General features: G+C 37.4%; 2 protein-coding genes across 6 annotated transcripts; both read left to right on the top strand.

The window, feature by feature from the left end:
* Nucleotides 1-1016: 1016 nt before the first annotated feature.
* On the top strand, nt 1017-2180 carry LOC132644239 (uncharacterized). The gene is made up of 2 exons (XM_060360818.1): nt 1017-1554; nt 1663-2180. The coding sequence occupies exons 1-2, from the start codon at nt 1017-1019 to the stop codon at nt 2178-2180; spliced, it is 1056 nt and encodes a 351-aa protein (XP_060216801.1).
* A 1237-nt stretch (nt 2181-3417) lies between these two features.
* On the top strand, nt 3418-14140 carry LOC132644952 (BRCT domain-containing protein At4g02110-like). 5 transcript variants are annotated; one of them, XM_060361642.1, is made up of 11 exons: nt 3418-3550; nt 7274-7376; nt 7503-7592; nt 8171-8275; nt 8887-8988; nt 9118-9202; nt 9848-9917; nt 10016-10060; nt 10815-13022; nt 13098-13314; nt 13411-14140. In XM_060361642.1, coding segments are annotated over exons 1-11 (3369 nt in total). In that variant the 5' UTR covers nt 3418-3548; the 3' UTR covers nt 13753-14140. The 5 variants fall into 5 exon arrangements, with proteins under 5 accessions (XP_060217625.1, XP_060217627.1, XP_060217628.1 ...); XM_060361644.1 differs by having other exon boundaries at nt 3421-3550; nt 7279-7376; XM_060361645.1 differs by having other exon boundaries at nt 3461-3550; nt 7294-7376.
* The last annotated feature ends 417 nt before the right edge of the window (nt 14141-14557 follow it).

Below are 14557 nucleotides of genomic sequence, written 5' to 3'. Positions count from 1 at the left end.
GAAGATAGAATCGGGGGTCAACATGTTGCAGAAAGTGAGACAAGAGAGTTTCAACAGCTTATAGATAGCCTTACTCTAGCTGATAATAAAGCAACAGGAAGGTATTTTACTTGGTCAAATAGACATGTCTGGAGCAGGATTGATAGAGCCATTTGTATGAGAAATGGATAATGGGGAAGGAGGGCGGAGGAAGCTAGAGTTGAACTAGAGGCCATACAAGTACAAATAAACTTCCAGCATAATCAGGAGTTGATGGGGAAGGAGAAAGAAGCTCAGCAGGGTTTGAATAAATGGTTGACTATACAAAAGGGGATCCTAAGGCAAAAGTCAAAAGCATATTAGATATTAGATGGTGATAACAATAGATATTTCTTCAATTGTATGAAGGCCAGAGCTAGCTCAACTAGTATTTCAGTACTTAAGGGTGAAAATTGAAACTTGATAACAAAGCAAACTGATGTAGAAAAGGAATTCCTGATGTTCTACAAGGGTTTGATGGGTGCAGTTGCTGTAAATCTGCCTAGTATTGATGTCGGCATTATGAGAAAAGGACCCAGGGTGACTATGCAGCAACAAAAGGACATCTGTGGGCCAGTTACAAAAGAAGAAGTAAAAAATGCTCTATTTTCCATTGATGACAACAAGGCCCCTGGAATTGATGGGTTTAATGCCTATTTCTTCAAGAAGTAATGGAACATCATTAAGGAAGATCTATTTGAAGTTGTTCAGGAATTCTTTCAGTGCAACAAATTACTAAAGGCAGTAAACAATACTGTGGTTACATTGGTTCCAAAAACTTCCCATCATCAGACTGTAAGGGATTTCAAACCCATTGCATGTTGTTCTACCATATACAAAGTGATTGCTAAGATCATTTCCAATAGGATTAAAGGTGTTTTAGATAAGATAATTGGACAAGGCTAATCAGCATTCATACCAGGAAGACTTATCGCGGATAATATCATCTTGAGCCATGAATTGATTAAGGAATACACTTGGAAACATATATCACCCAGATGTATGATCAAAGTGGACTTGTAGAGGCATATGAATCCATTGAGTGGATGTTTATTGAGCAGATGCTAAAGGAGATTGGGTTCCCCAGTATGATGGTAACATGGACTATGGTGTGTATTAGAACAGTCAGTTACACTCTCATGCTTAATGGTAATCTATCAGAAACTTTCCCAGCCAAAAGGGGGCTTAAACAGTGGGATCTAATGTCCCCTTATTTCTTTGTTATAGTTATGGAATATCTAGTAAGATGTATGGGGACTTTACAAACAGAACCTGATTTTAATTATCATCCTAGGTGCAAGAAATTGGGAATTACTCACTTGTGTTTAGCTGATGATTTGATAATGTTTGCCGGGGGGAATAAGCCATTAGTGAGTTTGATCAAGGAAAAGTTCCTCCAGTTCTCAGCTGCTTCCAGCCTGAAGACTAATATGTCCAAAAGCCAGGTCTATTTTGGAGGAGTTACTATGCAAAAACAACAGGGTATATTAGGTATTCTGGGATATGAGCTGGGTGAACTCCGTTTTAAGTACCTAGGTCTCCCACTATCAACCAAGAGATTGACTGTTTTATAATGTAAACCACGGGTAAATAAGATCACTACTAAGATTAATACTTGGATGGCTAAAACTCTATCTTATGCAGGGAGAATTCAGCTCATTAAAGCAATGTTGTTTGGGGTTCAAGCCTACTGGGCCCAATTGTTCCTACTACCTAAGAAGGTGATGAAGTTGATAGAAGCTGTGTGTAGAAGTTATCTTTGGACTGGAGAAGCTACAATCTCCAAGAGAGCATTGGTTGCATGGGATAAGGTGTGCTTACCTAGAGAAGCAAGTAGATTGAATCTCCTGGACCTGAAAATTTGGAATCAAGCTGCAATTTGTAAGCTATTACGGGCATTGAGCCTAAGAAAGGAGAAATTGTGGATAACCTGGATCCACACATATTACATTAAAAGGCAGGAGATCGGCAGCATGAACACTCCTAGCCAAGCTTCCTGGATGGTAAAGAAAATCTTCAACATGAGGAGAGTCCGGCATACAATGGATGTAACGAAAATAGTTCAAGGTAGTAAATTCCTCATTTCAAAGGTGTATACTGCTATTAGAGGTGATGTTCAAAACGTGGAATGGAAACATCTAGTTTGCCATAACTGCGCATAATCAAGACAAGTATTTATTTTGTGGCTACAACTGTTGGAAAGGCTAAGGACAAGAGAAGTGCTATTGAAATGGGGGTTGATTGTTTCTCCTACTTGTGTACTACGTGATCAAGCTCCTGAAAATGCAAATCATCTATTCTTTGAATGTCCATACTCTCAGACATTGTGGAGGGAAGTCTTGAAGTGGCAGACATAGTGTAGAAGGATTAGCAACTGGGAAAATGAATGGAAATAGATTGTAAAACATTCTAAGGGCAGCGGGGCTAGAGGTATTATCCTGAAGACCAGTTTTGCAGATGTGGCGTACTCCATTTGGATTGAGAGAAACACAAGGGTGTTTCAGAACAAAGCCAGGCCAGTTGAAGTTATCCTCCATCATTTGCAACTAGGATTGTGCACTCGAGTTAAGGATAATAGGAGATTGGTGAACTGCATTGAAACATACTAGTATGTAGATAGGAATTTGGGTTGCAAATTTGATGTAGTGGTAGATTTATTACTTCTGAGAAGAGTGGGTTAGGAAGATCCCTCTTGGTTCTGTAATTTGCACTTGGTGATTAATAAAAGTCTCTTTAATTGCCAAAAAAAAAAAAATACATGTAGAGTTTACTAAACTATCTCTATTATGTTTTTTGAGAAGAACAATATTAAAGAGGACTATTTCTTTAATGTTAAGGACATTGTTGGAAACACTTTCCAATTTTTATCTTCATTCCTAAGGTAACAATTATTTTGGAATAATTTTTTTTTCTTTTTTTTAAGGTAACACTTATTTTGGAACGGAGGGAGTATACAGTTGACATTTAGAATTTTTATACTAACTGATTCAATATGAATCCTAATCCGATCGCCTTGGATTGTAAAAGGTTTCTCTGTAAGCTCTTTGAACTTGTTCTTGTGTATAGTCTTGGGAATGTATTTCTTACGTATACACTAGCAATTTCATCTTGTAGCACTTGATACAATGCCTTAACAAATAATATTTTTCTCACTTCCCTCTTTTCCATACACAGTAAATCGACTAGAATTACAATTCTTATAAAGAGTTGATAACATTTGATTCTCGCTACACAACATGGCTCGGGTACATGTCAGGCTCGGGTACATGTCACGCTCAAGACCTTGAAGTGCCTCAAGAAATCAAAGATCAAGTTTCAAAGAATGGCTAGTTTTACAAATAGGCCTTAAGGCCCATTAGGACATTTATGTGATTACACTAGTGCTGCTATAAATAGTAAAATACTTAGGGTTATCTTCATTAGCCAGCTTTTGAATGATTTAAGGGTTTTACTCCCGTGCTGAGTGTTCTGTGGATTTGTTCTACGCATCGCTTTAGAAACCCCCTTTGTTCATTCATGTGGAAAATTTCATGTACGAGTTCTTTCTCTTCTTTCGTGAATTCATTCTTAATTGCTATTTTAGTTATAGAATTATCCTCCCTGATCGTTCTTCATTATTTTCTTACTTTTAATTGGTTCGCGTATTCGATTTATCGAGGTAGAACAAAGAAATTCAAGATTGGTTAAGACGAATATGCATATCTTGCTCATCCTTGAGTGAGACTTAATTATCCTTTGTGTTTGATGTCTTGACTGGAACAAATAAAAATAATTCAAGAGATTTGATCCTTAATAAAATTTGATTGATTCTTTTTCAAGAGTAAGGTTATAGATTGATTAATTGTTGATTTATTTAATGCCGATTTTCTTTGATGATGTCAACTTTTCAGATCTTCCAATAATCCAATATTGCATATTCATCGATCTTCCTTTGAGTATATCTTTTACTGATTTTGAGTCCTTGATTCTTGTCGTTGATTTATCTTTACATTTGGGGTGTGTTTGGTATGGAGGAAAACATTTTCGTTTGGTCAAAAATTTTGGAAAACATTTTCTTTAAGAAAATAAGTTCCTCAAAAATGGAAGAAATGACTTCCTTAATAAAAGTAGGGAAAACAAGTCTATAAGTGTATTCCACCAACCACCCAACCCACCCCCCAACCACTCTCACCACCCCACCCCCACCCACCCTGCCCCACCTCTGGCAAAAAAAATTAATTTTGTTTTGAAAAAAAGTTTTGAATTTTTTTTTGGTTTTTTCCACCACCCCCACCCGCAATCAAACCCCATCCCTACCCACCCTACCCCAACCCTCTCCCAAAAAAAAAAAATTGTTTTGATTTTTGATTTTTTGCACCACCCCACCCCACTCCTACCACACCCCTGCCGCCAACCCAGCCCAGCCCACGTCCCACCCAAAAAAAAAAAAATTGTTTTGAAAAAAAAAAGTTTTGATTTTTTTTTAATTTTTTGCACCGCCCTTCCCCCCCCCCCCCCCCCCCCCCCCAAAAAAAAAAAAATTTTGTTTTGAAAAAAAAGTTTTGAATTTTTTTTTGTTTTATTTTTTGCACCACCCCACCCACCCCTGCCTCACCCCACCCCCTACAATTAATTTTATTTTGAAAAAAAAGTTTTGAATTTTTTTTTGTTTTTTTCCCCACCCCCACCCCCCCTTTCCAGACACCCCACCACCCCCTCCAAAAAAAATTGAGGGTGGGGTTAGTGTGGTATGAGTTCACACCGGGGCGGGGGGGTGGGGGGTGGGGGAGGGGGATGTGGTGGTTTAGAAAATTCAGAAAAAAATTAAATACTTCAAAAAAAAAAGGGGTGGGGAGTGGGGGTGGGGTTGGGGGTGGGGCGGAGTTGTGGGGCTTGGGTGGGTATTTTTCTGAAAATATGAGAAAATAAGTAAGAAATTCACTTATTTTTCGCTACTCAAACGAACATGAGAAAATAAATAGAAATTCACTTATTTTTCCAAGAACACATTTTCCAGGAAAACATTTTCTTTCATATCGAATACACCCTTGATCTCGTCGATTTCCTTTCCTTCCTGCTTGATTATTTCTTTCTTGATTTACGCCTGAAAAACCTTTGTAACTCTGCTTGATTTACGTCTGGGAAAGCCTTGTAGCCTTCTTTCCTTGATTACATCAGTCTTTATTAATTCTGTCCGACTTTTGATAGTAAGTCAGCTTGCCTTATCTATTTGCTTTCGTGTTTGTTCGCGATCTTGTTTTTCCTTTTTATCCTTCCATATGCAGTTGCTACTTCCTTTCCTTGTATATATTTATTCTTCTTGCACATATACCATATTTGATTAGTCATCATTAAAATCTAGACTCTAACTGTAGTTATCGGAAGTTCAGACTGACAGTCCTAAACTTCAAACGTGTATGTTTGAAGTTAAAATTATCAAATTTAACTTCATACACAAGTATGTGAAATTGGCATATAGATGATAGTTCTTTCAATTCATCAAATAGTAGATAAATGCAGAAGTTGATAGTCTTCTTCCTGCTATTTCAAAGAAGCAACAATGCTTTTATTTTATTTACCAATACTGATTACATGCTAAATAATATAACAACAACAATCCAGTGAAATTTCGTAAGTGGGGCCTGAGGAATGTAGGATGTACACAAATCTTACTCCTATCTTTGTGGGGTAAGGAAACTACAACAACAATAATAACATACCCAATAGATTCCCACAATGTTGGTAAGGAGACTGTTTTTGATAAATTCTCGGCTCAAAAGAAGTGTAATCAAAGCAGGATAGAAAGAAAAATAACGACATCAAAAAAGCAAGTTAAACAAAGCAAATGCAGTAATAGGTAATACTACTACTAAATAAGGAGGAGACGAGAAGAAGGGACTAGCCCATGTCTCTCCCACGTAAAAGTATTACAACACTCGGCTACCTACTACCCTTTCACGCTAATCATTAACCTCCGTACCTTCTCATCTAGGGTCATGTCCTCAGTAAGCTTAAGACGAGTCATGACATGCCTAATCACCTCCCCCTAGTTCTTCTTAAGCCTACATCTACCTCCCTTAAAACTTTCTATAGTTAACCTCTCACACCCCCTTAACGGAGCATCCCCACACCTTCTCTGCACATGCTCGAACCATCTCAGCTTAGCTTTCCTCATCTTGACCACCACAAAGGTCACTCCCACCGTATCCCATATAACTTCGTTCCTAATTGTATCTCTCCTAATATGTCCACACAACTATCTGAGCATGTTAAATAATATTAAAAAAATAAAATATAACTTAAATTCAAAGTGAAAACTGACTACCTTATTAAATTAACTGATGTTGTTGACTGGTAGTCTCTAGTGGTGCAAAAAATATAAAAGAAAATTATATCATCCAATAGTCAAATCACACATGTTACTCTTGATTATAGAATTGTTTTGAGTCATAAAAACTAATCTGAATGACCCTTTTTTTCACCCTTTCTAATACATAACCATCATCTGAAATGTAATCAAGAAAGAGCTAATTTTTTATACGAAAATAATATCAAAACAAAAATACTCCTAATTAAAATATAGAATAACCTCAAAAAACGGTGCTAGAGTTTGACGTTTTGACAAATGAAAGTCCACCATAATATGTTGCGGTTTGATTTTTTTTTTTTTGGGAGTTTCGAAACAGTTCAAAATTCAATGTCTTTTTCATAGAGTATCAATTTACAAAGGCTCAAACTCTAAAGGTAATTAAAAAAATATTAAAGGATTGTTTCACTTATGCTACCCGTGATAGAGTTTTAAAATAACTATCATGAGTGAACTAATGAAGGGATGGGCGTTAGTCGGTTTGGTTCAATTTTGTAATTTTTATAATAGAATCCGACCAAAGTAGTAGTATCTTATCACTTTAAGTGCATCACTCTTTAAGAGCACGGGACATAACTCGTGAAATATTATGATACGAAAATTTAAATTTATGTCTCACCAAAAAATTATTCATCACAGGGAATAAAAATTAAAGACCACCACCAAATAGAGGCCAAAAGTGCAAGTGACCTCCTAGCCCGAGGCTTTGGCCCATGGCCCGAACGACCCGTAATAAGACACGTGTATATCATGTGTCCGCCAAATTTGATCTCCCGCCATTCAAGCCAAAATTATGAAATTAAAAAGATCTCTTTTCTCTATGATTTTGAAAACTCAATTACAGTATTTTGAGTTGTACATAAGTTTATATTCTCTATTTTGAGTGAATATATTTTTGATACAAATAAGGATAGGAACTTCAATGGCAGAAACCAAGCAAGATATGTTCTCCAGAATCTTCACTGGTGTTCGTTTTGTTCTTGTCGGATTCAATTTTCTAAAATTGGAGCAGGTATTACTAAGCTAATCAATTTGTATTTTCACAGTTCAAAGTATTTTGGTTATTGCTGTAATTTCTTTTTAATCAGGTTTCCATTGTTACTGTCATATTTTAATATACTTTTCTGTTTCTTTGAAGATTCGGTTCAAGCTGTTGGTGGGTGGTGGAGTTGACGTGTCCGAATACGGACCGGATTGCACACACCTCATTGTAGATAAAACTATTTATGTAAGAACAACTGAATAACTGCAATTCTTTTTTTTTTTTTTCCAATTTTTGTTTCTTGTTTTCATTTGGTAATGTATAAGGAGAATAATCATGGTATAACTTGAATAATGTATAACTTAATACACCAATTGTTGTATTATTTTATACGACCAACAACATGGAATAACTAATCCATGTATAACTTATAGTACATGGATAAAGCACCAAAAGGACAATACTAACTATGTCTTTTTCCGAGAAGCCAATGAATGTCAAGCATCCAAGTGTATAATTGTAAACTCATATTGCTTTTTAGTTTAAAAAATAAATAAATATTTTAGATTATTTCTTGTATACCCAATTTTAGTGCAAGAATCAAACACTCAACAAGAAATAATCTTTGTATTACTAATCCCTGTATAACTAATTCTTAATTCCTGCATTATAATCCCTGTATAACTTGTCTTCGAACCAAAAGACCCCTAAGTTAATGTGTTTATAAGTTTCCTCTTAATTGATCAACTCATCCCGGGTTTTATTTTCTTACTTAGATATCTTACTGTTATTAATGAAACTGGGCACTGTTTTTTCATGTTTAGGATGATCATGTATGTGTTGCTGCCCGACGGGACGGAAAGGTTGTAGTCACAGGCTTGTGGGTCGAGCACAGTTTTGATCTGGGAATGCCTGTCGATCACCTCTCTGTGAGTTCATTCTGGAATGTCCTTATGTAATACATATGGTTTGTTTATGAATTGGAAATAAGTTGGATGTATGCTAATACCTGAATGTTTAATGATAATGACTGCAAGGCTTCAATTATTCGACAGAGAAATAGCAATTTTGTGATAGGCTTGATATGCACATTTCCCTGAGAATTTCTTGTTTACCTCTTATGAATGCTAGTATGGTGCCTCACTTGATCTTTGATCAATTATGAAAGTAAGTTCAGGAGCCCGTATTTGCTTTTTTATCTTTCAGGACAAAGAGAGTTGAAAATATTTTGCATGGAAGATCTGTACAAAATTTGTCCTAAATAGCTATGTAACTAACTACTTTGACCTTTTGATGGGGCCGTGAGTGTATCCGTTGGCCCGTGTGTTGCTCCTTTTAAGTTCTACATGGATGTCTTCGTTGGTTTGTATGAGCTCAAAATTCTGTCTGCTGGAACATTTTGAGTCCTTGCTCCATGATTCTGCTGGACATTTGTAGTCCTTCCCTTTAAAATTAGACAGTTTACCTCCGCCCTCCCCAGCCCCAATCCCCAAATACTGTTTGATATCACAACTTAGTACATTCACTACTTTTCTTACAGATCATGTACAGACCTTCGAGGGATTTGGATGGAATCCCAGGCGCGAAATCCCTAATTCTGTGCTTAACTGGATATCAGCGGCAAGATCGAGATGATATAATGGTTAGTAGATTCCAACTCTGTTGTTTTTTTAAGATCATTATATATCTCTTCGCAAATAATTTAAAGAGTTGCTTCTCAATTTCATGTCATGTGACATTGCTATTTGGTTCCTTCTTCTTCTTCTTCTAGACAATGGTTGGGCTGATGGGTGCAAATTTTTCAAAGCCATTGATTGCAAACAAAGTCACTCATCTTATTTGCTACAAATTCGAAGGTAAATCGATTTCTTCTGTTGCAGTTTTGCTGGCTATAATACCTCGAGCCTTTATTTCTTATCTTGCTTTCTTTGGTGCATCTTATCCTAGTTGGAGTTAAGGGAGCTTCAGGTTGGCAAAGCTCTTTTTAAGGAGCAACCCCCTTAGCCTCATTTTAATACTTGAATTAACATCTAAATATGTAACCTGCAGTGCTGATTCTGAAGTTGTAAATTATGTTGGATGTTGGTATGTGTTGGACATGGGTGGGTCGCAGCAAAGTGAAAGATCCAGTTAGCATAGCATCTTTAATTATATCACCTGCATAGTTTAAATTGGCATGATAAACTGAAAGTGCTTGATAAACTTCACTCTTGAGTTCTTTCTTTCATATGTATGGTTTACAATGGGAAATTTCAGGCTTTGAGGCTTAAAGTGATGACGCTTGCTAATACAGCTGTCTTTGGCAAATGGTGGATTACCTTAAGTTATGGAAATTCACTCTTATGAGACTCATTATGCCTTTTAATTTGCTTCTTCCACCAAATTAGGAGATGGAAGAAAGAGACTTCAAATTCAATCTGATTTTTCTCTTTTTACTGTATTTGCTATTGTTTTGTTTACTATACTTTTACAATTCAAAACAAGCCTATGTTATTTGATAGGAGAGAAATATGAGCTTGCCAAGAAACTGAAGAAGATAAAACTAGTGAATCACCGGTGGTTAGAAGATTGGTAAGGCAGAACTTTTTGTAGAAGTTACATGTGTCTGTGTTACCATACCCCTTTGGTCATTTTTCCTTGCTTCCTTTTATACTTGTTTTATTGTGCAGTTTAATGGCTTGGGAAATTCTTCCGGAGGCTGGCTATGATAAAAGGTGAGACATTTTCCGCCTTGAATGTGAATTGGCTCGTTTTATCAGTCAGAGGGCATATTGTTTTGTTTTGGGTTTTGAAGTTTTAGTTTACAGCATATCGAGGTCCCCTTGGTGGTGGTTTCGCTGTATGAAGTTCACAAGCTGCACTTTATTTTTGCAAAACTTAATTATGAAGTTTTACAATGTGGATTATGAAATCCTGTTCGAAAATGTCACAGTATTCCTATTTGAAGTAATCATCACAAAGATTAATCTTTTAAGTTTATCAGATCAATTGGCATAAGACCCCATTCATCAATTTGTCTTATGTAATCAATAGTACAAACAATATAAATTATTGTACGTGCTTAAGCTCAATCTAGAGGGAGCTCATGCAGAAATTTCGAGGTACTTTCTCGGATTTCAGTCATCAATTTGTCTTAGAATGGTAGAGGTCTGTAATGCTAATGCTTCTTGCTTCGCTTGTTTTCTTTCTTAGTTGTGGTAGCTTTTTGTGCCAACGGAAAATGAGTCAACAAACATAAACATGAAAGCGTAATGCACCTAAAATGATGTAATAATTACTGAAAAAGAGTTGTCAAATGAAAATGGCATCAGGTACTGCCTTTTGACAATCCTATCTATCGGACAAAACAAGAGGTCATGCTAGACACTATGTGCTTATGTTTGTGAGCCTCAATTTTGAATATCCAATTAAATTAATAAGAAAACTTGTAACATGCCACGCTTGTGCTTTTTTCTTTTTGGACTCCAGTGGGTATGAGTTGGAGATGATGATGGAAGCTGAAGCCAAGGATTCTGAAGATGAGCAAGACGACATTGCTGCTAACATGGGTGGAGAGAGAGTTTCTTTCACTAGTCCTCAACATTCAAAGAGTCCCAATCAATTCCTTTTGAAGGAGGAAATCTCTAGAAACATCTCAGAGATACACACACCTACAGGTTTGTCAGATCTTGAAAACAATAAGCAGCTGGCATCATGTGCTCCCAAGGAATCAAAATCGGACCTGGTTACAATCTTTGAAGAATCTCATAAGAGGCATCTTGAGACCCTTGGCACCACTGTGACTAGAAATGAATATGTGCCACTTAGCATGCCACAAAATGGAATTAGTACAGCCTCAGTTTGTAATAGTGCTAAGAAGTCTCCTAACTCTTGTCTGCCAAACAGTTGTGTTAGTAGTTATTCCCAAAAAAAACCTAGAAAAATTGGTCTTACCATGGCCTCGGAACAAATTGAGAGCGCAGGATGTCCTTCCACTAATGCTGTGAGTCAACATTGTGATAACTTGAACTTCTGCTCAGAGAAAGAGCAGGATGAAACTGATGTTGGTTCTGCAAAAATTCCTACTAGTAAAATGTCATGCCTTGAAAAGGGCCAAAGTAGTATACTCCCTGAGAAAAGGAGTGTGGACATGATATATAATGGCTCTGCAAAAACTATTCATAGTCCAGAAAGCATGTTAAATGGTGACCTGGTGGAAGATCGTGGTGAAGAGTTAGGCAGACATTTGTCATTACTGAAGAATGTCCAGTTTGGCAATGGTGCAAGTCTTGATCCCTTGCAAACTTGTGATTCTTCTATTTCCAATTCCTTAAAACATGGCAGTCAGCTAGAGTGTGATGAGGATCTATTGCGAGCTGGCACTTGTGCGATCGTGCGGTTAAAAAAGACTGCTTTGAGCAGCAATGTTGACCCTGTGAATTTTCACTCATGTGACACTGAGTATTCTACTGGTGAACACAACAGCCCAAGGAACGAACTGCAAGCTGTCAAAAATCCATCTCCAGGCAATGAAAGAGAAGATATTGAGAAGTCTATTCAGTTGGCTGAACTGGAAAATGCTGTAGGAGATACTAGGTCAGGGTCTAATCCATTAAAGAGAAAATCCCTTTCTAAGAAGACACTGGGATCTGGACTAAATCTCTGTGAAAGGGACGCAAGAAATCAGAAAGGTATTACAGTTCTTAACAAGATTGTTCCATCAAATGATTCTGCACCCTCTGTGAGCTGGGGTAGAAAGGACAGAGATCACCAAGAGGTTCGGAGATTTGCAAAGGTTGAGGTTCCATCAGCAGGAAGTGCAGAATCAAGCAAAGAGACTGAGAAAAGAAAATACGTGGATTCTGCAAAGAAAGATGTTAAAACAGCTGAATCCAAAAATGATGATGCTGAAACTCCTGAGGACGAAGAGTATGATGAGTTGAATGTCTTAACAGGAAAGTCCAGTGGAGTACCACAGTCTCGGGTTAAATCTGCAGAGAAACTAGTTGTGAACACGAATCAGACTGATGTGGAAGATTGTGCTGTGAGGCATGATGCTGACAACAAGGACTCTGAAGGTCAAAAGACTATTTCTGGCAAGAAGACCAGGTCAAATAAATCAACTTCTGCACAGAATGATGTGGATGAGAAAGTAACCAAAGGTCCAAAGTATTTGATGAAGAGGAGCAAAGCAACTAATTTAGCTCCTAAAAGAGCTGTATTTTCCGCAAAAGTTGCCCAAAGAAAGAAGTCCAAAAATGATAAAAACAAGAATGTGGAAACAGAGAATGGAAAAGGTTTACCTGAAACAGGTGAACCCACAGCACTGGCACTTGATCATGAATTGAACTCCACGGTTGTGGAGAAGGAGAATAGACCTCTTACTGGAGGCCAAAGCTGGAGTTATAATGAATGTGGAGCTGGCGAAACTTCTCCAAAATGTGATAAAAGAAAACCTCTAAAGGCTGATGTTGCAAATCCTCGCTCATTGCAGGTTACTAAAGCAGAAACTGAGCCGAAGTGGTTTATCCTTAGTGGACATCGGCTGCAAAGAAAGGAATTTCAGAAGGCCGTTGAATGTTTGAAAGGAAATGTGTGCAGAGATTCTCATCAATGGTCATATCAGGCAACTCATTTTATTGTTCCAGATCCAGTTCGCAGAACTGAAAAATTCTTTGCTGCTGCAGCCTCTGGAAGGTAATGCTACAATAATCATGATTTACAGTAGTGTCAATTCTACAGGTAAACTGATTGGTCTATTGATTCTTGCAGGTGGATCCTGAAGTCTGATTATTTAACAGCCAGTAACGAAGCTGGAAGATTTTTGGATGAAGAAAAATATGAATGGCACAAAAAAGGCTTAACAGAAGATTTAGCAATCGACTTAGAAGCTCCAAGGAAGTGGCGGCTCTTGAGGAAGAGAACTGGACATGGTGCATTTTATGGAATGAAGATAATCATATATGGAGACTGCATTGTACCACCATTGGTAAGTTATTTTGCACTTGTTCACTAAATTCCTTGTAAATTGAATTCCCATATCTCCTCTAGAATGTCTCAATATTGCTGCTCTTTGTTGAATCAGGATACACTGAAGCGCACTGTCAAGGCCGGAGATGGTACAATATTAGCAACTTCACCGCCTTACACTCGCTTCCTTAACTCAGGTGTCGATTTTGCCGTTGTCGATGAGACCATGCCCCGTTATGATATGTGGGTTCAAGAATTCTTAAGGCACGAGATACCTTGCATTTTGCCTGACTACTTGGTGGCTTATGTGTGCAAACCCTGTTATTCCCGTGACAATTACATACAATACAGTACTCATACTTGGGTAGAAAGGTCATTGAAAAACCTGGCAGATCGCTTGGAAGAGGTTGTTGTAGATACGGTGCCATCAGATAACAACAGTAACGTGGAATGCTGATACGTGTTGGTGAAAGGGGGTTCCATGGATGTGGCATTGGCATTTATATTTTATAACTGCGACCCTCGCCTTGAGTGTGTACAAGGGAAAGACTGGTTTTGCCGAGTCTATAGCAAGAATTGTATGAAGATAAAGTATTCCAAGGAATTCCAGCAAAATACTCCTTTTCATTAAGGTGTACCAGCTGAGCGCCAACTTAAGTTGGTCGTTTTGGATGTATAAAGTAGTTATTTTCCTCATATGATTGCTTTAATAGTTAAGGTATTGTGACCATTTTATTCCGTAGAAGCAGCTTCTTATTAGTTCAAAAATTAATGGCTTGCCGGATGTTCGTGTTGGAGACTGTTTAATTTTGTGTAGAGCACTTTCTTGGTACAGATTTTCTTAACCCGGAGTCTGCTGGTCACGATTTGAGCTTGTCACAAAGTTTATTTTGGACAATTATTTACAGAAGATTTTCTCCAAAGATCAACTACGCTGTATTGTCAACAAGGCTAGAATATTTTAAATGGTTCCTCAACCGAAGCCTTAGTTTAATAAAATAAAACTGCAGCATAGATTTTAAAATGAGAAATTGGCAAGGTGTATCAACATAAGGATATTATTCGCATCAAATAGCAACCCTTTAAAACTTGGCACACGAACTTTTTGCTTCTTGGTTCCTATTGATCCTTTCGTGCCTTAAATTTGTTGCATTGAGTTTCATGTGCTAACCAAGCCCACTTGCCAAGTGTACCTCCCCCCCTCTTCCAAAAGCCCTTTTGAGTCAATTTTAGGGTCGTCAAGTGGGCGGATTAGACTGAAA

The sequence above is a fragment of the Lycium barbarum genome, chromosome 6, assembly GCF_019175385.1.
Source record: "Lycium barbarum isolate Lr01 chromosome 6, ASM1917538v2, whole genome shotgun sequence".
Lineage (NCBI taxonomy): Eukaryota > Viridiplantae > Streptophyta > Magnoliopsida > Solanales > Solanaceae > Lycium > Lycium barbarum.
The sequence above is the reverse complement of the archived record's forward strand: the minus strand, read 5'-3'. Positions and strand labels throughout refer to the sequence as shown.

Bases quoted from the DNA above. Each gene is read 5' to 3' on its own strand.
- LOC132644239 (XM_060360818.1), top strand. From the start codon at position 1,017: ATGTATGATCAAAGTGGACTTGTAGAGGCATATGAATCCATTGAGTGG. The intron at 1,555-1,662 runs GTCTCCCACTAT...TATCTTATGCAG, and splicing joins ACTCCGTTTTAAGTACCTAG to GGAGAATTCAGCTCATTAAA.
- LOC132644952 (XM_060361642.1), top strand. The intron at 7,377-7,502 runs GTATTACTAAGC...GTTTCTTTGAAG, and splicing joins ATTTTCTAAAATTGGAGCAG to ATTCGGTTCAAGCTGTTGGT. The intron at 8,276-8,886 runs GTGAGTTCATTC...CTTTTCTTACAG, and splicing joins TGCCTGTCGATCACCTCTCT to ATCATGTACAGACCTTCGAG.